Consider the following 24,708-nt stretch of genomic DNA (forward strand, 5'->3'; position numbering starts at 1 on the left):
CTGTGATCGGATGGGTAAGCCCCCGCTGTCGATAAGATGTACATTTGGTTATTTTAGATTTGGAGGGCTTTGCGGCGTCCGACGGGAGTTCAATACTCACTGCGATCGGATGGGTAAGCCCTCGCTGATGACAAGGTGGATGTTTGGTTATTTTAGATTTGGAAGACTTTTATGGCATTTGACGGGACTTCAGTACTCACTGTGATCGGATGGGTAAGCCCCCGCTGTCGATGAGATGTACATTTGGTTATTTCCTCCTGGAGTTCAATACTCCCTGCGATCGTATGGCTAAGACCCTCCGACAATCGAACAGGTTAGAGTTGGTTTGCTGATAAGGGTTTGCTGCGCTTTTTTGATGTGGAAGCGGTTAGGGCAAGCATCACTACCGCAGCAGTGGAAAAACTGACCCTCCGTTAGAGCATAGGAAACATCACTGCGGCGGTTGAAAAACTAAACTTCTGCGGGAGCAGGGAAAACATAATTGTTGGAGCAATAGGGAAATTATTGAGTATACAATAGCTGACTGTGTGTAAATGTAGTTGCTTTAAGACATCCTCGTACCTACGTCGATCAGACTTTTGAATTGATGTTGGTTAATAATAATGATAATAATGATATTTATAAATTATAAATGTTTTGTGTACTTGTATAGTTTGTATTGTATGGTATATTGTATTATGTTTTATGGTCAGTGCATGTGGACTAGGGGTGAGCAGCGGAACTTGTATTTGTATTCGTAACGATCTCAAAATTGTTTGAATCTGAACACAGCAAAATCACCAGCATCAAATCCACTCCGCCAGCGCACACACGGGCACCACCAGGTCTGGTGGCACTCGTATAAACACTAGCAGCATACATCCAACACCGGCGACTCCACTGCGTAATTTTTGTTTTGAAAATAAAATGCAGGACTTGCTTAATGTTAAAAGGGGTTATTAAGAGATAAAGTTTGGAACTTGATTGGTGTTAAGAAGTTATTAAGATAAATGAAACTTGAAAACGATCTTCCTGGCGCTGAATGACAGATTCAAAGCATGCATGGACGAGCAAGTGCGCGGCCTTAATATATACACACGCAAGGTTGATAATTGTATATTGTTTTTAAAAGCTATCATGTCCGGTTCTGCTGTAAATCACGGATGAAGTTGTGGCTGCAGGTTAAGCATCAAGCCAATGCAGTCTGGGATCGAGATGTTTAATAAATCATCTAAAAGGTGAACGACGTAGGAATTGCAAAGTTGTTAAGGAGAACCCATCAAATGCTTCTAGAAGCATATAAAAATCTCTGGTATCTTTGCAGGCAAGTAAAAATTCTCTATCCCATAAATCCAGATGTCAGCATCACTTTTAAATGCACAGGTGATACCTACTTTGCCAGCCGAGCACCACGACTGATGTTTTTGATCAGGGTTACAACTTGATCAATGTTATGATAGTGAAGAGAAAATCTTGGATAGCGTTTATCAAATGCCGTGTTTAAGTAACTAAAATATAATCTTTATATGACAGTAACGTTGAATGTGTGTACATATGACGTTTCCCAGATAGGTACGTTTGCAAGATGTCTGTTAAAGATCTGGAGATCTGGAACACATCTGGTGTGTAAAACATCTTACAAAGGTTTAAGAATGAGCTGCTTTATATGCATTCTAAATTAAAAAACGTCTTGCAGGCATCTTCAACATGTCGATATGACATCTTTTATGAAACGTCTCAGAGACGCGTTGCAAATGAGCAAAAAATCTAAATACGTCTTGCAGATGTAAACGCAGACATCAAATAGACGTCTTCGAGGTGTACCTGTGCCATTAGGGTTAACACCTTGTTACATGTTTTAATGAAAACCCTGTTTAATATAACAGACCACTGGCTGATATTGTGCAATTTTTGATAAATTTTTTGTTAATGTTAAATAAACGTGCATTTTGCCTGTCAGTCATCTCCTCAGTTTATGCAAAATGGTATCAGCATGGAAGCGTACTGATGTTGAACATTTACTATTCATTACATGCATGCCCAAGATGTATGGTGAATACAGATTATGCACGGGAATATTGTGTCTTATTTCGAGTCGGGTGGCTGTTGAGCAGGTCTGAAAGTGAGTAACTTCTGGATCGTTGCTGTTTGGAGACAAAATGTTTAAAACGAGTCAGTCCGAATTGGAGAACGGTTTTAACTTGTTTGCCTTAAAGAACCAGTTCAAGATAATGATTAGTTCACAAACTAAACGGACATCATTAGTCGTCACAAAAAGTATTTTGGGATGGGAGGCTTTCAACGTAGCTGGGTTTAAACTGTGTTTGAGGCCGGGCAATGAATACTGATGGTAAAGCGAAGCTTCGAAACTAATTGCTTTAACAATGATTCACTGTTTCTAAGCACTACAAAAGCCTAGATATGGCACCACCTGCTGGTGAAAATGGCGTCCGGGCCTGTACCGGTAGCGGAGGCAGCCTCACGCTACAGTTTTCGGTCAGGCCATAGCCAGAGGACAGGATTAGAAGGAGAAACTTGTTCCACTAGCGGAGACATGCTCGCGCTTAGGAATGGCGAATAATGGAAGGAAGCTGAGGAAGAGAAGAATATAGGGCATCTGGGCCTGTACCGGTAGCGAAGGCAGCCTCACGCTACAGTTTTCGGTCAGGCCACAGCTGGAGGACAGGATTAGAAGGAGAAGCCTGTTCCACTAGCGGAGACATGCTCACGCTTAGGAATGGTGAATAATGGAAGGAGGAAGCTGAGGAAGAGAAGAATATAGGGGGTCCGGGCCTGTACCGGTAGCGGAGGCAGCCTCACGCTACAGTTTTCGATCAGGCCACAGCTGGAGGACAGAATTAGAAGGAGAAGCCTGTTCCACTAGCGGAGACATGCTCACGCTTTGGAATGGCGAATAAAAGAAGGAAGCTGAGGAAGAAAATAGGGTGTCCGGGCCTGTGCCGGTAGCGAAGGCAGCCTCGCTCTAAAGTTTTCAGTCGGAACATGATTAGAATGAGAAGGATCCTGGGTCTGAGCCGCTAGCGGAGCCATGCTCACGCTGCGAGGTTGCCATGCGTTGCCGATGGCTGTTGCTGATGATCCATAGCATGATCTGGCCGTGCTGGAGACTGTAACATCTACTCTAGAGCAAGGGTCTAAGCACATTCTATTAATAGATAATTGTAATATTTATTATATATTTTCTATATTAGCTTGGATTGGTTTATGCATGTTAACATTTTAAACAATACTAAAACATATTAACAAGTAAAACAAAAAATTTTGAGTAGACTATATCAAAAAGTTGCTCTCCAGATTGTGGTAGCCCCTGCTAACAAAAAGTTTGGAGACCCATGGTCTAGAGCTTCTGAAGACTGCAGAGGATCTTTGCAGAGTCAAACTGTGGCTTATATATGGCTTGCCTTTGTCCTGATTGGGTAGATATGATGATTACTGATTGAAGACAGCTGGTGGTATATCTGTTGATTACTGATTATAGACAGCTGGAAGTACTTAAGTGCTTTATTTGACGTGCTCCTCCCGAACTACGTTAATAAAACATCATGTTGTATTAGGGGTATTGTTGTGATATGTGGGTGCATGTGAAACACAAGCAACAAAATTTCCCCAAGGGGATAATAATAAAGTTCTAACTTCTAACATATAGCGGGTTCATAGATCCATGGCCATCAAACGCTGCCCACTTTCACCCGTTCACGCATTCATACACAGACAGCGGTGTCAGCCATGCAAGGCACCATCCAGCTCATGGGGAGCAGCTGGGGTTAGGCATTCTTGCTCAAGGACACCGACACTTGGTCAGATGAAGCTGAGGATTGAACCACCCTGGAACCTTTGCCGGAAAATAATGTGTTTCTTCTAACTAAATAATATATTTTTCAAACTATTTCAGTTTGTCTCAAGCTCCTAGAGTCGGAATCTTATTCTAGATTCAGTTTGCAGTGTTTAGTATTGTTGTGCTTGTAGTTTTGCTCACAAGCATGATTTAAAACCTCCAACACTGCTTCAGAAAGATGCTGACTGTCTTTAAAAATAACAAAAAAGTAAAGACACTTAAACACTCACATTACACATGCATTGGACTAACCACCATTAGTGGTCTGTGGAGAGGAAGTGGATGAACAATTCAACCCTTACAGAGGAGACCATTAGTGTGACATGGAGCATGGCAGTCATGGGAAAAACTCATCCCCGCCGCTCCCATAACGCACCAGGTGCTGACAGGGCACCAAAAAAAGCCTAATGAAAAAATATTATAATGCTGATAGAATTTCATAGCCTATAGAAATATTATTTTTTTTGTGATCAAAACTTTTATTTATTTTTCAAATATAACAAAATCATACAGACATACACAATTAAAGTCAAAATAATATAAAGGGAGGGGGGAGCAACAGACACAACATTTCACAGTTTAAAGTCAGAGTGAAAAGTAAAAAAAAAAAAATGTAAGAAATAAAACAAATAATGCACATAATTAAACATCTTGGTGAGGACCATTACATTCTTTTCATATGATCCAATAGTTTGGAAGAGATACAGTTCCAGGAATTAATTGTAGAAGGTTTTGCCTTATTAAGCCGAGCAATTGTACATTCACACGTTGATATTTGAAGAAGATTCTGAACCCAAAATTTTTCTTTACACATGTAAGGGGTAAACCAGTTCTGTATTATAGTTTTTTTGGCAGAGGTAAAGCCAGCAAAAAGCATTTTTTTCTGTGTTAAATTTAGATTTGAGCCAGAATCATCATTGAGAAGACACAGACCTGGGTTAGGAATAAGGTCAAATCCTAATAAAAGGGACAAAGTGGAGATTACATAAGTCCATATACTGGAAACAACTGGACACTCCCAGAACATATGTAGAAAAGTGCCTGCAACTGCAGTGCCACATATATGACAGTCATACGTCGGTTGTAGCTTCATTCTGTACCTCTTATAGGGAGTGATATATGCTCTATGAATAGATTTGAAGTGAATGAGACGATGTGCTAGATTTTTAGATGTTAGATTAAGATTGGACCATACCCTCTCCCAGTCAACAGTAATGTTATAGTTAGACAATTCACGATTCCAAATAGACTTAATAGAGAGAGGTTTTGCACAGTGATCATTGAGTTTATTATATATAATCGCTACGGATGGCGGACCAGAAGATGGAGCAATCAAATTCCACATAGGATGAGGGGAGATGCTTGATCCCCATGGAACTCCATATGTTTTCAGAGCGGATCGTAGTTGAAAAAAAACAAAGTATGAGGATGCTGGTAAACAGAACTTAGTTCTCAAGTCCTGAAGTGAGCAGAGGCCCTTGCTGTCATATAGATCCCCAATTGTGTTTATGCCGTGTGCAGACCATGAGGGTTGCGCAAATGGACAGTTCCCCCGTAAGAAGTTAAAATTGTGCCATAAGGGTGTTTTGTCACAGAATTTAATAGGTTTCCCCAGCAGACGTTCAACTCTTTTCCAGATCCTGATAGAATTTGCAACAATGGGACCAAACTTGTACTTATCTGCTTTTTTCCCTGTCCCAGTAAATAAAATATCCTCTAATCTATGTGGTTTAACTTTATCAGACTCAATTACTCTCCATGACACTTTGGATTGAGGATTTATCCAATTATGAAGAGCCCTGAGCTGGAACGACCAATAATATAGTTCAAAATTTGGAACCGCCAGTCCCCCTAAAAATATAGGATGTTGTAATGTGGCGAGTTTAATTCTAGGGTTTCTGTCATTCCAAATGAAACGAGATATTGTAGATTTTATCTGTTTAAAGTAATTTAAAGGGGGAGCCTATAGAAATATTATTAGGCACTTTTAATCCATGTATATGTTACAAAAAAGGGGGAACGAGATAATTTAATTGCTCTAGTAAGAAAGTATGCCCCCCAGCCTTTGATAGTCCGTGCCGGTTGATCGCGAAGTTTGACAGAGTCCGTTTCTCAATCCGAAGGCTGCAGCCTCCAGAGGTCGCATTTCTAGGCCGCATACGTCATCAAAACTGTCTTATTTTGTAATATTAACGATTATAAAGTTGACTATTATTCATAGTTAATCGTAAATTGTTGTAATATGCTTATGACTTGATAATATAATGTTCAGTTAACTGAAATAAACCAGGCTTGATGACGTATGCAGCCTGCATGCGACCTCGCGCAAACTATTAAGCTTCATTTAATATAACGTCAAGTGTGTATTGAGTTGCTGTGTGCGTACAACCAAAAAACCACACACAAGTTTGTAATTCAACAAAGTCTTTAGTAAAGCAAGAAATCCTTTACTATGTCCGGTAGTGCTTCTTTTCACAACTAAGCATCTCATTCAGTTCTGACCGACTGCCTGCTGCTTTCTTCACCTATAAATAATCACTACATTCCAAACCCCTACATTTCAATTGGTCCTTCGAGCCGGATGCGGATCACAGCAGAGAGATGACATCCCATTCTGAACCAGATTCCCGTGTTGTCAGACCTCGACGACAAATAAGGCCGCCTGCACGTTTAGTGGATTATGATGTTTCTGGAATAGAGAATGTGAAAAGAGCATTACCAACTAGTCGTTTAAATGAAGCTGAAAGGGATGAAGCCCCACTGAGGACAGATTCTGTATCAAGATCATCCTTCCCAAAGAGCCAGTTATCATATTTAGATGATCTAGATGTCCAAGATGAATGGCAAGAGGATGATGAGCAGCACCTGCAATCACAGCAGTTATCTGAAATTAAGTCTATGTGGGCTGAGATGAAGAGAGGCAATGATGAGCTGCATAGTCACATCCTACCTGGGATTCTTTCTGGATTACAAGGCTCAAAACAGAGAACTCCAACATAAGGCAGGGAATACAGCAGTTAGCAACATGTGCCGAGGCACCTAGACAACAAGTAACCCCAGTAGCAGCCCCTCGTACTAGTGTGTCATCCGGACAGAGGCAGCAGCAATTTGCCACCCAGAGTGAGCATGCAATACATTCCCATGACGTTCCACGTAGATCAGTTCAGACTGAGCAGCTGACCAGAGAGATGAGGCACTTTACATTTTACCAAGATCAGAGCACATGAGCCATCATACCCCCAACAAAGGTCTTATGCTTACGCATCACAACCTGCTGAAGCTGTCTTTTATGAAGATGAAACTCCACGAGCCATACATGGACGTTATTCAGGGGAGCAGGAGATTCATGGACTACCGCAAACTGGGATTACACCTCAAGCTATAAAGTTCCATGAACAGGAAAAAGCTCATAGGGGGCCTACGCCTACTATACCTCACTTAACAGCAGCTGACCCAAGACAGTTCTCGAGACTGCGGATGGCATTAGAGAACCTCCTGCCAGAAGATGCAAGTGAGTGCTTCAAATATCACATCCTGACTGATTATTTGATAGTAGAGGAAGCCCTGCCTGTGGCAGACTCCTACTGCAATTCAGTTAGACCTTACACAGACACTATGCGAGCTCTTGTGAAGATGTATGGTGAACCTCACAAGCTTGTTCTGCAAAACATAAAAGAGGTACTGGAAGGTCCAAACATTAAGCCAGGAGATGTTAAAGCATTCAAGTTATTTGCTCTCGGTGTGCGCTCTCTAGTGAGTATGTTGGAGCAGTTGGGACCTGACGGAGCAGCTGACCTGGAATGTGGCTTGCACCTGTCTAGGCTACAAGGTAAACTTCCTCATGAGCTCAGGACTAGTTTCCAGAGGCATGTCCACCCATTAAGAATTACTGTTCCTACTCTACTGGATTTTGCAGACTGGTTAGAATATGAACTTCAAGTTCAGGATGATATAGGCAAAACAACTATCCATGCTCCAGATTCGTCCACCAAGAGATCATCGTCATGAATCAAAGTCATAAGGGAAATCGATAAGCCTGCAACAGACCATGAACTCAGAGTGCCTGCTTCAGAGTCTAGATCTAGTATGGAGGAAAATTACATGCTTACTGTCCTTATTGTGACAATTCCAGTCATTTTCTTAATGGTTGTCTTAATTTCAGAGAGTTGACTAAAGATCAGAAAGAGTCATGGATTCAGAAGAATAACCACTGTTGGAGATGTGGTCGTAATCATCAGGCATCCAGATGCACTCTGAAAGGGTTGTGTAAGACTTGCAACAGGAAACATCTCCTCGTATTACATGAGCTTAATGAGCGAGCTGTGGATACCAGCTCTGAGCCTGAACCTAATGAAACCACCTGTCTTGTGAGCACCACAAAGGATATCTTATATGTGGACAGTTCTGTCACCAGCCGCAGAGTCCTTCTTAAACTGAGTAAGGTAATCATCACAAATGGGGATAAATCAATGGAGACGTATGCATCAGAAAGGACTATCCTCCTCCATGCCGCAGCTCAGCAGTTGAATCTCAAGGGGCAGTCAGAGGACTTGATATTGAGAACAGTGAAACAAGATCAGCAGGTCCTGCATGGGGTGGCTGTCTCCTTCACAGTGTCTCCTGTGTCTAACCCTAACAAGAAATTCCATATCAAAGGTGCATTTACAGCTGACAGACTAGGTTTAGCAGAGCATACATACCCAGTGGTATCCTTACAAAAGAGATATCGACATCTAGCTGGCCTTCCCCTGCAACAGATCGAAAAAGTGCAACCTATGCTGTTAATTGGTTCAGACTGCCCACATCTAATTACTCCCATTGAACCTGTTCTGTTAGGCCCACCTGGTGGACCAGCCGCCGTTAAGACCCACCTGGGATGGACCTTACAAGGGCCCACGCATGAGATTCAGCATGGAGTCAATTCTCATCAGTGTTTTTTCACATCTGTCCTCCCCAACTCAGACCTGTTGGATCACGTTGAGAGGCTATGGAAAATGGATGTAGTTCCTTACCACAATGACAAGGTTGTGATGCGATCTAAACTGGATCAGGATGCTGTCAGACTACTGGAGGAGAAAACAGTAAGATTGGAAGTAGATGGACTAATGGGTTATGCCACACCACTGCTTCGGGTACAGAACATGCCAAGTTTAACCATGCCCAAAGATGCTGTTCTCCCTCTACTCAGAAGTGTAAAAAGGAAGGTGCTTAGGAACCACGACCAGGCTTAAACCTACCAAACTGAGATTACTAAGTTAGTGGAAGCTGGCTATGCAATAAAGCTAGAGGAAAGCGAGGTGAACAGCTCCAATTAATCGTGGTACATACCCCACCATATGGTGCAACATAACGGAAAGTACAGAGTTGTCTATAACTGCTCCTTTCATTATGAAGGTCAAAGCCTAAATCAGTTCCTCCTTCCAGGATCAACACTAGGCCCATCATTGTTGGCAGTATTACAGCGTTTCCGTGAGCACTCCATAGCTATCAGCAGTGATTTAAAAGGTATGTTTCACCAGGTGAGGCTGCTTCCTGATGACAAGTCTCTACTTCGATTCCTGTGGAGGGATTTAAAGCCAGAGCGATATCCTGATGTGTATCAGTGGAAGGTGCTGCCCTTCGGCACGACATGCAGCCCCTGTTGCGCTATGTACGCCCTGCAAAGGCATGTCATGGATCACAGCCAGCCTGGGGATAAGGTCAGGGATGTTATTGAGAAGTCCTTCTATGCTGACAATTGTTTACATAGTCTTACCTCCAAGGAAGAAGCTAAAGATTTAGGTGATCAGCTCTGTTCACTTCTGTCATCTGGAGGCTTTGAACTTCGACAGTGGGCCAGCAATTGTCCGTATGTAATCGTTCACCTTTTCCCTGAATCTAGATCCAACACCTGTGATCTTTGGCTTTGTCAAGGCCAACAAGACGTTCATGAGTCGACACTTGGACTGCACTGGCACTGCCAATCTGACACACTTCATTACAAGCACAGAGGTACATCCTATTCTACTGTGACTATGCGCAACATTTACCGTGTTCTGGCAAGTCAGTATGACCCCCTCGGTTACATCATTCCCTTTACGACAAGAGCCAAAATAATAGTGCATTCTAGAGCGTCTGTGGGATAAGAGGAGGGACTGGGATGACCCACCGTTACCTGATGACTTACTTGACATGTGGTCAGCATGGGAGAAAGAGTTACGTGCATTAGAGGAGATAACCCTGCCCAGATGTTAGATGTCCTTCTGGCTGAAATGTTTTTCTGGCCAAGTCATATTCCTTTAACCAGTGATCAAGTTGGCTTACAGTCACAGCTCTAATACAGTAACATTATGTATGAATATAAACCCTGAACGAGTAACTCGAGTCAAACTTGTGTACAATTCGCACAGGATGTCTGTAACCATAATGACAGTTGTAAATTGAATGACTGTACCTTTATTAACAAAATATTATGTTAGAATAGAGGCAGCGCTGATGTGCTATTTTGTGCGCAATGTTTCTGCTATTTACTATCTCCTAAGACCTTAATGGTCGTTAGGGATGTAACGATTCAACCGTGTGTCCCATTAAAAATGCCTGTCTGAAATCGATTCTGAATCGCAAGGCTTCGATTCTTTGTTTCATGTACATCAAAGTCCTGCGAGAGCATTTCGGAAGCAGTCTCCTCTTATGATTCCTCAAATCGCTCTCACGGGATTTAGATGTCATCTGCCTCTTGGTCCTTGTGGCGCCACATGAAGTTTACCCACGAGTTTAGCAAACCCGTGGTATCAGCCACTGGCTAGATCAGCATAGCAGTCAAAAACGGGACGCTGGTGATCACGTACGTGACAAATCATTTACTGCCAAAATACAGGACCCCTAACGTTAGTCATAGTGTGCAAAGACACGCAAGTTACCTGGCTGTTTGGTTTTCTTAGCCCACGAACTGAAAGGCTTGCAAATCTTCATCATTTCGCTAAGCCAAGTCAATCTCCATTGGTCTTTTACACCTTTATCGATCTTCAAAACATCAGAGCCTTTCTGCATTATAAGTTTGTCCATGCTAGCTGAAGTAAAGTTTTACCTCAGCTTAACGTGATACAATCAGAAATCCCGGAGTGGATCCGGTGCGTAGTGATTACAGAACGCTTACAGTGGAGAGAGGAACGTGATTTGGCTGCACTTCAGGCTTTGATCACATCCCAGAGATGAAAGATCTTTGATTATGTGCCCAGATATGCTAAAGCCCATATTTTAACGCGAACGCAGATAGAATTTCAATCAGAATAGGACACCTGATAGTCTTTAATGGCCCTAAATCTGACCATTTTGATTTATCACTTTTTAATACTTTCTAAAACCCCGCGGACACCCTAATCCAATATCGACTGATTATTCGTTATCGGCAAGTACGGACCAACCTAGTTATCTGTAAAATCCACGGTTGAACACTAAAATAACTACATGTTGATATCATCAGGTAAACTCTCATCATCAATTTAGGGGTGGTTTCCCAGACAAGGTATATAGATCAATCCAGGACTAGGCCTTAGTTAAGACCTAGTTATTTTAGTAGTTGAGAGACAAAACAAAATGGCACTGATATATTTTTAGATACATCTATGCAATGTGTTTTTAAAATAAGGCAGCTCAAACATTTTAGTCTGGGACTAATGTAAACCACCCCTTAATGGTATTTTTTTGTCTTGTGGATTAAGATCACGAATGGATAAATGTTGAAAGTAAAAACCATGCGCTTTGGCGCTCATCACTATTTTCTGGAAAGCACCTGACTGAACCACCAGAGTATTTAATCATGACACAACTTGTCCAACTTGAGTCAATGCATTACAGACACAAAACCTCACAATACAAAAGACAAATGGACTACAGGACAACCACATAAAACACAAACTTGGGAATGTTCAAATGTAATCTTTTAACAAGTGAAAAATCTTTTCAAGATGTGCAAACGACTCGTGTCACACTTGACAGATAATGTTAAAAATCTCTATAACTGTAATCACACAAGTTTAGTTCAGTGAATGTAGTGAATAATTTCCTGTAAGTACTGCAAGTAATAATCAGTTTTTAATATTACTGTAAGCAGCACTTGTATTTTGTAAAAAGTCAGCAATTCAATGGCAAATTTTGCCAATTGCATAAAGCTTGTTTTAGGATTCATAAGTGTGGATTATACAGTTCTATTTCCTTGGCTACAGACCGCCAGATGGACTGAGTGGATACCTTCCTCTTCTAATCGAGAACCCAATATAACAGCTGTCACCTGGTGACCTTAATGACGTGACTGACTATAAATAGCTCCCTACACGTCATCACTTCCTCTTTCGTCTTCTCGTCTAGTTTGAGAACCTGCAGCGGTGCGAGTGCAGCTATCTAGGACAAAGTTCCACAAGCTGTATCCCTGCATAATTAGACAATTACTTAAGAGGGTGAGAGTGGTTTTTCCAAACCGCCCGTAGGAATTGATTGACATTAAATTGTTTATTGACAGAGGTAGTGGTGTTTCCAGTTACCTACAATTACCATGAGTTTGTCCGCGCAATGCTCGTCTTGTCAACAGCGCATGGAGCTTTAGGATGCTCATGATCAATGCCCGAACTGTCTCGGCATTGATCATCTTAAAGAGGCGCTGGAGGATCCATGCATGCATTGCAGCGTGATGCCTCTAGAAGTAAGACGCGTTCGACTCGCGGCATTTAAAAAGATTAAGGAGGGGGCTGTAAAATGAAAAGCATCGGCTTCCGCTCCTTGTCAAAGGAAAAAAGAAGCCAAGAAGGATCTTGCGCGTAGAGTAGATGAATTGGCTGACGGTATGGGGAAAATTCAGGAGTTTTTGGCTAAATTACAACCCCAGCCAGCTTCTGAGATTTTTGAATCGGGTAGGGAAGAGTCTGAAGCCCCGTCCCTTCCACAACCTGATTATACAGTATCCTTGGATGAGTTTGACTCTGTCTCCGTGGCAGCAACAGACTCGCTGTTCTCGGAAGATCGGTTTCCTTTAGATAAGGAACCAGGGATGATTGATAGTGAGGATGAGGGGGACGATCATAGTGAAAGTTCGCTTTCATCTAATGATCTAGTTAAGATAATAAAGACTGCTTTAGCGCAGTTAGGCATGGACCCCACTTCAGCAACGGAAACAGCGCATACGAATCGCATTTGCCATTCTTTGCCGCGCTCCAATGTGTTTAATATTCCTCAATCGCCAGATTTTATGGAGGTATTTTCACAAGCATTTAAATCGGCTCATTCAACCAGACTGGATCGTGTTTCACGTCTGTTGGCAGCAATGCAAGAGCCTGGTCCAATAGGACTAGGGGCAATGCCCACAGTAGAACCTGCAGTGGCATCTTTAATTGTGCCACCCGATGAAGCATTAAGATAGGATCCGAGATGCCCGAATATGGAGTGCAGAAGGACAGATAATTTAATAGGGAAAATATATAACTCAACAGCCTGTTTAGGGAGAACTGTTAATACACTAGCACATGTCTTATTAGCAATCAATGCCTCGCTCAACTCACCTGAAGCTACAGCTGCAGAGCTGATTAATGTAGCCCTTAGGTCGGTGGGATCAATAGCGGGTCACTGTGGGAAGGCAATGGGGCTGTTAGTTCAGGCTCGCCGTCAGGTATGGATAGCACAGTCGCCTTTTTCCGAACCTTGTAGAGCCGCCTTGCGTCAGCTTCCGTTGGTTCCCGGTCAGATATTCGGGCCAGCGGCTCAAGAAGCGTTAGACCGTAGACTGGTTGCTTCAGAGGCACGGAATCAGTTGGGAAAACAACGCACTTCATTTAAAGCACCCGGCTATCCGCTCTATTCGTTCCGCCGGGGTAGGTCTGCGTTTTCCTCACGCCACCAGTTTCCCGGTCGAGAGCCGCAAACTAGCGGACCTTACAGAGGCCAGCAAACCCGTCCATATGGACCTCCGGCTAGAACATTTAATTGCTTGAGATATATGGGGGCCTCTGATAATCACCCCCCCCAGAGATACAAAATCCTCTCGTAGGCAGCGTTGACTCGTTGAGGCCGGCGGCGACGAACAAGTTTTCAGTTTCACAAATCCGTTTTTGGCATTCAATAACAACAAATCAATGGATTCTAAATACAATTTCACAAGGTTACAACCTACAGTTTCGTCGCCGGCCTCTCGTGAACACTGGGATTCGTCTTTCAATCACGACGAGCCCAGAAAAGCACAAAATTCTTTGCACAGAAATTCAATCATTACTGGTGAAAGACGCAATCGAAGAAGTAAAACCACCTGCGGCGACACAGGGTTTTTTCTCCGTTTACTTCGTCATTCCAAAAAAAGACGGAGGCTTTCGTCCTATATTGGATTTGAGGAATCTAAACAAGACTTTAAAATTCCTACCCTTTCGTATGCTGCGGCTGGCGGATGTTCTGCGGACAGTCGAGCCGCGAGATTGGATGGTAAAAGTAGATTTAAAGGACGCGTATTTTCACGTACCTATCGCGCCCCAACACCGTTGTTTCCTGCGATTCCGGTTCGAAGGAAAGACATTCCAATTCAAGGTACTCCCATTCGGGCTATCCTTAGCCCAAGGGTGTTTTCCAAAATCGTTCAGACCGCTCTTGCACCCTTGCAACAAAGGGGCATTTGCATGCTTCCATACCTAGACGATTGGCTGTTGTGTGCAGAGAACCCTTCAAAATTGACAGACAACTTGCAACAACTGTTAAATCACGTTGCGAATCTGGGATTTGTGGTCAATCGGGCCAAATGCCAGTTTACGCCGGCGCAAAGCATTCAATTTCTCAGGGTTCGGTTAAACTCTCGCGCAATGACGGCGTCTCTTACAAAGATAAGAGCTCAAAAAATTTTGAGTCTGATAACCGGGATGAAACAAGGCAGACGGGTGAGATATCTCACCCTGTTACGACTAGTGGGCATGCTGGCTGCAGCGACACCTGTGATCAGGTTGGATATGCTGCACCTAAGACCAATTCAGCGCTGGCTGACGGGCAGACACCTGTCAGTAAAAACTCAGAAGTACACACTGGTGAGAGTGACGCACACTGCGCGACGGGCACTACAGCCTTGGCACAGCATGGAGTTCCTTCTTCGCGGGGTTCCTATGGGTCCACCCCCGGCGAAGAGGGTAATTGTTACCACAGATGCGAGTCAGCAGGGGTGGGGAGGAGTATGGAAACAGATAGGAGTGAAAGGAATTTGGGGAGAGGAGCTCCGTTTTCAGCATATCAACTATCTAGAGTTGAAAGCAGCGTTCCTAACGCTACGATATTTTCAGAATCAGCTGATCCACGAACATGTGTTAATTCGGTCGGACAATATGTCTGCAGTATTCAATATAAATCATCAGGGGGGCACAAGATCACTGAAGCTGCTACAGGCTGCGCACAAGCTCTGGTTATGGGCAGACATACATCTAGCCTCATTGAGGGCAGTTCACATTCCGGGGCAGATGAACACGGTAGCGGATGCTCTGTCACGGAGTATTCCGCTGTCAGGAGAATGGCAACTCCACCCAGAAATAATTCAGTTAATCTGGAACACATACGGCACGGCAGTGGTGGATCTGTTTGCCGACAGTCAGACTGCTGTCTGTCCAAAGTTTTTTTCTCTGAGGAGGGAGACGGAGTCTCTAGGACAGGATGCATTAGCCCACAATTGGCCGAGTGGTCTCCTATATGCATTTCCCCCATTTCCCCTGATTTGGTTAGTTCTCAGTCATATTCGTGTAACGAGCCAACCGCTATTATTAATAGCCCCGTGTTGGCCGAGCAGACCGTGGTTTCGTCTCCTTCAACGTCTCTTAACGGGTCCTCCAGTCCGGTTGCCGTGCAGCCCAGATCTTTTGACACAGCTGAATGGCAAACTACAGCACGACCACCCTCAGACTCTGAAATTGTGCGTTTGGCCATTGGGGGCGACCCCAGCCTTTTAGTCTGTTCGCAGGGGGTCAGGGACACTATTATAAACGCTCGGGCACCATCGACTAGAGCGCAGTATCAGAACAGGTGGAAACTGTTTTCGAGGTGGTGTAGCGAAAATCAAATAAGTCCCCAGTCATGTACTATAACCAATATTCTGGAATTTTTGCAAACCTTGTTAACATTGGGTCGGTCATACTCCACAATAAAGGTTTATGTGGCAGCATTATCAGCGCACAGAGGTCTCATAGATGGTATTTCTGTCGGGACGCATAAATTAGTGGTTGCTTTTTTGAGAGGTGTTAACCGACTAAACCCCCCTTGTAGAATTATGATTCCGCAATGGGATCTTAATATTGTCCTAGAAAGTCTTTGTACCTTGCCATTTGAACCACTGTTTACAGCTGATATTAAATGGCTTTCTTTAAAAAACGCTTTTTTGTTGGCCATTTCGTCGGCAAAACGTGTGAGTGAGTTACACGCACTCTCGGTGGCTTCGCAATGTTTAAAATGGGGTCCAGAGGACTCAAAAGTGATGTTGTGGCCGAATCCAGCCTTTTTACCGAAGGTGTTGTTGAGTAATTTCGCTAATACACCTCTGATACTACCGGCATTTCACTCTGACAGGGGAATGAATCAAGAGCTTTGTCCTGTAAGATCTCTGCGTCTTTATGTGGACAGGACGGCTTCTTGGAGAACTACTGACCAGTTATTTGTTTGTTTTGCAGATCGAAGTAAAGGGTCTCCCCTATTAAAAGGGAGACTGGCTCATTGGATAACGGAGGTCATTACGTGCTCCTATGTCTCCGCTCACAGGATTCTGCCCGATCCAGTGAAATGTCACTCCACCCGCTCTGTGGCAACATCTTGGGCGGCTTTGCGGGGAGTGCAGCTTGCAGACATTTGCGGAGCAGCAACTTGGGCTTCACCGTCCACGTTTTCCAGATTCTACAGACTTAATGTGGTTGATGTTCCAAATAATTGCGCAATAGCAGTGCTGGGCAAGGAAGCCAGTCTAAGAATGGGTTCATGCACATCTGCAGATAATCATTGAAACTGAGATATTAAGAAAAAATGAAAGAATCTCATGCTTCTGTGGTTTAGTTGTTTTATTGTCATTTACATTTATAACGTTTGGCAGTTGATTCTATGAAGAACGACTTGCAGACCAGTATGGATATACCGTTTAACTTTTGCTGTTATTATTACCTATACAGAAGTCATTCAGGTAATCAAGTAACCATATTTAAGGGTGTTGCATGTTGTTAGACCCTCGTGACAGATTTTATATTCGTCAGTCCATCTGGCGGTCTGTAGCCAAGGAAATAGAACGTTGGTTACGTAGGTAACCGTGGTTCTATGACTGGCGGAAGACCGCCAGAGCCTCGAGTCACTCGGGTCACGAGAAGACTTTAGAGGAAGTGATGACGTGTAGGGAGCTATTTATAGTCAGGCACGTCATTAAGGTCACCAAGTGACAGCTGTTATATTGGGTTCTCGATTAGAAGAGGAAGGTATCCACTCAGTCCATCTGGCGGTCTTCCGCCAGTCATAGAACCACGGTTACCTACATAACCAACGTTTTATTGCATTAATAAATAACACGTTCTAGAAGTGTTTGTTGTGTCAACTCTCACTCTTTTCTACCTGCTATTAACTGGGTTTAGTACTTTTATGGAATTGGAGTTGCTATTGCTATACATATTTAAAGGCGTGCAAAGATGGGTGGTATTTGTAATTATACACTGCAAAAAAGGATTTTCAAGAAAATTTTTTTAGTATTTTTGTCTTGTTTTCAGTAAAAATATCAAAAAAATCTTAAAATAAGATGCTTTTTCTTGATGAGCAAAATGACCCAAGAAAATAAGTTTTTAAAAAAATTTAAATTTAAGTGATTTTGTGCATAAAACAAGCAAAAAAATCTGCCAATGGGGTAAGCGATTTTTCATGAATTTGTCTTGCATTTAGTGTTTAAGAAAAATGTTCAAGATTTTTTTTGCTTACCGCATTGGCGAAACAGATATAAAATTGATATAAAATATACAGATATAAAATAATCAGCTGAACTGTTACATATAATACCAAAATTGATTTTTTTTGAATGTCAATGAATCTCTGTGTTATTTATCAAGCGAATTTTGAATTACCTCTTCCTAGTCTTTTTCCTCTGTGAAGGTGATCTCTGTGCACTTTAAACACAAATGTCTCCGAGTCAAATCCAGGTGTGCATGGCGACTCCTTGGCGAATCCACACGAAAGTACCTGATTAAAATATAAATAAATAAAATATTAACTTCAAGTAATGTTAGAAACCGAATACTTTCGTTCTGTGAAACCGCTCGAGCACTTCGACGCTGCCGGAAAGAAAATCTTACCTGACAGAGAAAAATAAATACTCCTAATAGTACAATCCTCACAGTCTCCATTCGATAAGCTAAAAACCTGGTGATAAAAATCCTCCAGCGTTTTAAAGGCTATATGTTTAAAATCTGTCGCAGTCGATCTCTTCAGTCATATCGACACGAGCAGATTGAGGAAATGAGCTGCAGCAGGTAGTTTCAAGTAGAGGTAACTGCAGCCTGGAGCAATGGGCGTGCCATGAGGTCGGAAAGAAACAAGTAGAGGTAACTGCAGCCTGGAGCAAATGGGCATGCCATGAGGTCGGAAAGAAATGGTGTGTGCCATGAGGAATGGGGCGTCCCGTAAGGTCTTTTCAATTGGGCGCGAAAAGCTTCCTGATCCACATAAAAGCGAGCCAAAATACAAAAAAAGACAAAATATATTTCTTTCACTGTAAAAATAGCAATAATGATAGAATACATTCAAAAGCACGTTACCTTCGAAACCTTCTGTATGACGCGGGTAACATGACGTCATCGCCGCCGCAACTTTTTTAGGATCAATCATTAAAAAAAACATTCATACTGTTTGTGATAAATTACCTTTTGTAACACATCACTTGAAGACATCAAACATTTATTTTGTATTGCCCCTTTTCTGTTTAATTTTGGACTGACTTTAAAATTGAAACTCCTAGAATTAGAATGTAGAACCTCACATTTTACTTTGTTTCCAAAACTCATATTTTTCTGAAAAACAAAATTATATAATTAAATTATTTTGGCGAAGTTTATTTTATATGCATAAGACAAATAAAAGAAACCCTTTTAAATATTACCTTTTATAAGACTGATCTCACAGTATACTTTGAAACCCTTCCAAACATAAGATCACAAAACAAAAAGTTTTTGAAATATCTATAACACCCTGATTCATAAACTTTTATTTTTGTATTTATTTCTATTGTTCATTTTATACTTGTTATTGTTATTCTCTGATTTACACATTTTGAGCTTTGTATTCATTGTTTTTTATTGCATTACACTTGAAATGTCTGTCCTTAAACCTAAAAATAAAATTAAAATAATTAAAAAGCAAATTCTTATTTTAAAATTAAAAATGTCTCATGACACTTTTAAAGTTAAAATAATTTTGTACTTTCATTTAAAGTACATACAAACTAAAAGTAATGTTATTTTTATAATAATGGTATATACAGCAAATGTTCTTGCTGTATAAAGGCATACATATATACGTGTTTGATCAAACACTGAAAATACATTAAAAAAAGGTTTAATAACTTCTTTAGGATGACAATAATCAATTAAGCAAAACAAACACCATTTTATCCAAAAAACATGAATTCAGTAGTCATTTTTACAATTAATTTTTTTAAACGTCAATTGAATTTGTCATCAAAGGCTTGTGTTCTTACTTACAGTAGTTGTTTTAAGTGAATTTTTTAGTTGGTGAGATTATATAGGCTAAGTTTTCAGTATGTATTTCACATCTTTCGCAGTAATTTACTCATAACTTCAGTATTTCTTGTGGTCAGAACACTTATGATTCATCAGACCCCTTCCTCCTACATTACTAATAACCAATTCTTTGTTTTTTGTTACTGCCTTTAATATAGGCTAGTTGATTTAGGTTAATACATGAATTAAGGTTAATATTCATTCAACAAGATTATGCAAAGCTAATTGTGTAACATAAAATACCATGGCCACACTGTAAAAAATTTGTTGTAATTTTGCATCTGGTTGCCAGTAACTTACTGTAGAAGATAAAGACAGGAAATGTTTCATGTTCATTTAACTTTGAACAAACGGTTTCCAGTAAATAACATAAATGTAAGTTACTGGCAGCTAGTTGCCAGTAATACCCATTAATACTAATTTCTACAGAATTCAGCTTGAGATGCCCATGGGCTACAGAAGAAAGGGTTCAGCTTTACCATTCACACGCCGAGACAGATCATGAGTTTTCAGTGTGATTAGAAAGTATATCTAATTTTCGGCTGTTACTGTCAGACAAGACCATTCATGCAAACCTTGAATAATGTACATACAGATGCCCAGTTTGAAAAATCTGTGAATTAAACACTAAAATTCACATCTTGTAAGCACAATACCAAATATTTTCCCCAAACGTCTTTTACTTAAATTTGTCTTATGAATGTTCATGATCATTTGAAAGTTAGTTAGGTCACAGACTGTGGGCATTTGATTCTTTATTCAAAGCTCCCAAACATGAATGTGATTCAGTTGACATTTACCAGAACTGTTACAAAATAATACATTGTGTTCCTCATCTTTGGGGAAATTCAGTTGTTATCTGCTGTTATCGGTCTTCTGCTTCCATTCAAGTGTCTTCCTTTTTGTCTTTGTAGTTCCAGAATTATTTTTCTCATGACCCAACGTTACATGAATCTGCAACACGGTCTTGAAAAGAGATTAGAAAAAAGCGCTGTAAAAAATAGTGTTACAAAAAATATTTTATTGATTCAGTAATGCATCATTTATTTAATTTGTTAATTTTGTGTTCATTTTTTGGTGTAACTTCACCTGTTTTTGGTGAGTTGTGGGTAATATCAGCAGTTTGAGTGTGCATGAATCTATAATTCAAATTTTCAACTAGTGGTATTTGCAACAATAGACCATCTGGGAACTTTGCGGATATTTATTTTAAAGCAACACCAAAGAGTTTTTTTTTACCTTAAAATAACGTTTCCAAAAAAGTTTCAGTGGTTCATTCACTCAAAACAGGGTGAATGGCACTTTCACATTCGCTTTGCAGCCCTCTATCGGCCAAAACCGCACTAAAGAAGTTTCCAACCGTCGGGTCGCGGTCCTGTAGTTCGAGTGAAAACTACAAAAACCTGCTTTACGGCAGACCTACAATCCAATCAGAGCCAGCTATGCTGCAATATTTACGACAGTGGTAATGAACAATTACACTTCTAACCTGTAGGGGGAGCAAAGAGCAATAAGTCTTTAGTGTTGCTTTAACATACTATGGTTTGGGCAGCCCATTCTCATGAAATGCGTACAAATAGCATGCAGTGTGATTATCCTGCAATACATACGCCAAATTCCACTTTTGCCAGTCCTTCCCGTTTCCTTATATTGCACATTTTTTTGTTTGGATTGGTTTCTCATTTGTTTTCAGTTTTTTACCATTGTCGCTTGGGTTTGGGGTTAGAGCAAGTTTTTGTAACATAAAATGACATCCTAACCCCAACTCCAAGCGACCATGGTTTAAAAAAAAAGAAAAAACATGGAGAAACCTATATATTAACTGACATAAAGCAAAACCCAAATCTAACCCCAAGCAACAATGGTTTAAAAAATAGAAAACAAATGAGAAACCAATAAATAAAACGCAAAAAGATGCGCAATATAAGTGAACGGTTATAAGAAGTATTACCGCATAAGCCCAATTCTGGCATCTTTACACTGGCTACCAGTTAAATATCGCATACAATTTAAAATATTACTAATCACCTACAAAGCCTTAAATGGCCTAGCACCCTCATATCTTAGAGAATTATTATCAGAATACAATCCATCACCGTGCATTGCGGTCACAAAATTCTGGTCTCTTAATTATCCCTAAAATATCAAAAGTGTCTAAAACCCCATTCACACAGACCTCTGGTCCCAGAAAATACCCGTAAAATTGCCAGACAAGCATCTGTGTGAACAAAAACTCGTTCCGTTAATCTTCTGGGATCGTTGCCGGAAAGAGGACCTAGTAAGATACACGGGTAACACTCTGTGTGAACAAGAAGCCGCAAGAATGCCATAAAGGGCGTGTCGAAGTGAGGACGCGCGCGTCATCATCACAACGCAAGTTATGGTTCAGCTCCTTACAACGAGAGATAACGTGCATATAAACATTCACCACGAGAAATGTTGCAAACTAGATTGAAGCAGTTATCAGGAAATGATAAATGAGACGCATAAACAATGACGCACGTGCCGTAGTGAGGACGCGCGTGTCATGGCAACATGAAGTTGGTTCAACTCTTTAAAATGAGGGATTTACAACATTCACGACGAGAAATGTCAGCAAACTGGACTGAAGCAGATATCAGGTAAGTTAGATTTTTACTTACTTCGTTGAAACGGAGATCATTCAGCAGCATAAAAGAATATCGCGCCACTTGCTCATTTGAGCCATAATAAACGAAAATACCCGCACGTCATCCCAACAAGATATATCGTCCAGCTCCTCAAAATGCGGGTTTTAAATGCATATAAACAATCATGATGAGAAATGTCTGAAAACTGTATCAAAGCAGAAATCAGGGAGCTCGTCAAATATCCATTCTGAAGCTGAGATCATTCACCAGAATAGAACTGTGCGTTCACGCGCTCCTTTGTAGTCTTATCATAAACAAAAATGCACGCGAGTTGTTTCTGGAGAGAGGAATAATAAATAATATGCAAACTTCAGACACTGCGTAGAAGAGAGGGCGGGACTTTCAACAGGTCACGTGTCTTTCCGGGACCATCAAATGCCGTGTAAACTTGGCAGTGTGAATGAAAAAAATAGCAAGCGGTCCCATAAAATTCCAGGATGCCTGTCCCGTGTATCTTCCGGCAAATCTGTGTGAAAAGGGCTTAAAGGTGGCAGATCCTTTTCCTACTTAGCCCCTAAGCTATGGAATGATTTACCAACCGACGTCCGAAAATCAGAGACAGTAGATAACTTTAAATCTAGACTTAAAACTTTTCTCTTTAACAAGGCATTCACATAATTTGTTTTAGTAATGGTACAATAGCCAGCTTGTACAACCTAATAAATAAATAAATAAAAACCTTTTTTCGTCAACACTCCAAAGCATGGTAAATGTCATTAATACTCTTTAGTAATATGTTGAAACTTTGAATTAGTTGTCGGTTGAGTCTTAATTTCCACATATGGTCGGGTTGCAATTTTGGCTTTTTCCCATGATCTTGAGAATAGTATGTCATACAGAACCGTTTGCCACTGTACGTTAGTATTAACGCAACTGTCTAAGCATGATTATTTATGTATTCGTATCCAGACATTCTTGCGAAGGGACCGATCATGCGATTGTTCAGACATGTTTGCTCAATAGCTGTCACGCGATGTAAAATGTAAAAGAGCCATGAGAATGTCGTCAATGTATTCAATAGCCTCTTTCACACAGTAATTCTGTTAAATTACCATGAATTTACCAGAATGAATTAACCAGTAAATACAAAAATGTGCTGTTCACACATGCAGTGACGTTACGTCTTTTTACCAGTACGACATCATTCACACATCAGTAACAAAATACTGGTAAACTCGGAGAGAAAGCGAAAGTTACCTGTGCCGCGCGGCCAGCGAGCTCCGTGTCGTATTTGTAAACAACGGCGGGTTATGACGTAATATCCACGGTCCGTATTTTGTTGTTTTCACATCTGTGGCAAACGGTCGCGAAGTTGCTCGTGACCAAACAACATTGCGTGAGGCAGCGTCAACCTGCGTTTGCACATTAGGCTTCACAGATGGTGTGCTAAAGACGTCGGCAATATGGCTAATAGACGGTAAGCTGTTTTAAACAACTTTGGTGAAAAAATGTGGATGTTAACTTCAGGTATGCTCGACTTTTAAGCAGCATGTGTGTGGAAACGTCCGTAAACAGTTCGGGGGTAAACGCGTCACCTGTATAAAAACTTTCTGATTGGCCCGATCTATCAGCACCGTCTGACGTCGTCCGTTCTAAATGCCGGTAATCCTATGTTTTTCGTTCAAACATAGCGCTTACCGGTAAATTACTGGTAATCTTACAACCTGTCTTAAACCCCATTCACACAGACCTTTGGTCCCAGAAAATACCCGTAAAATTGCCAGACAAGCGTCTGTGTGAACACAAACTCATCCCTTTAATCTTCTGGGATCGTTGCCGGAAAGAGGAACTAGTCAGATACACGGATAACGCTCTGTGTGAACAAGAAGCCGAAAGAATGCCGTAATGGGCGTGTCATAGTGAGGACGCGCGCATCACCACAACAAAAGTTATGGTTCAGCTCTTTAAAACGAGAGATAACATGCATATAAACATTCACCACGAGAAATGTTGCAAACTAGATTGACGCAGTAAATGATAAATGAGAGGCATAAACAATGACACACGTGCCGTAGTGTGGACGCGCGTGTCATGGCAACATGAAGTTGGTTCAACTCTTTAAAATGAGGGATTTACAACATTCACGACGAGAAATGTCAGCAAACTAGACTGAAGCAGATATCTGATAAATAAAGGAAAATACCCGCGCGTCATCCCAACAAGATATATCGTTCAGCTCCTCAAAATGCGGGTTTTAAATGCATATAAACAATCACGATGAGAAATTTCTGAAAACTGTATTAAAGCAGAGATCATGGAGCTCGTCAAATATCCACTCTGAAGCTGAGATCATTCACCAGCATTAGAACGGCGTGTCACACGCTCCTTTATAATCTTATCATAAACTAAAATGCACGCGAGAGAGAAATAATAAATAATATGCAAACTTCAGACGCTGCGTAGAAGAGAGGGCGGGACTTTCAATAGGTCACGTGTCTTTCCAGATGCTGGGAAATCATGGCAG

The 24,708-nt window shown here is 41.3% G+C and overlaps 1 protein-coding gene across 3 annotated transcripts in view; it reads right to left on the reverse strand.

The window, feature by feature from the left end:
• Positions 1 to 24,708, reverse strand: part of LOC129452519 (B-cadherin) — a 192,879-nt gene that overhangs the window by 17,853 nt on the left and 150,318 nt on the right. Inside the window, exons 1-2 of one of the 3 annotated variants that reach the window (XM_073859531.1) lie at positions 18,133 to 18,292; positions 17,905 to 18,019 (exon numbers count right to left, since the gene is read on the reverse strand). The exons of the other annotated variants lie outside the window; for them this stretch is intronic. Coding sequence (XP_073715632.1) covers positions 17,905 to 18,019; positions 18,133 to 18,183 — 166 coding nt within the window. The 5' untranslated portion in view covers positions 18,184 to 18,292. Of the gene's footprint in view, positions 1 to 17,904; positions 18,020 to 18,132; positions 18,293 to 24,708 lie in introns of those variants that run through there. 3 annotated transcript variants of the gene reach the window in all.

Source organism: Misgurnus anguillicaudatus, chromosome 21 (assembly GCF_027580225.2).
Source record: "Misgurnus anguillicaudatus chromosome 21, ASM2758022v2, whole genome shotgun sequence".
NCBI classification, from domain to species: Eukaryota; Metazoa; Chordata; class Actinopteri; order Cypriniformes; family Cobitidae; genus Misgurnus; species Misgurnus anguillicaudatus.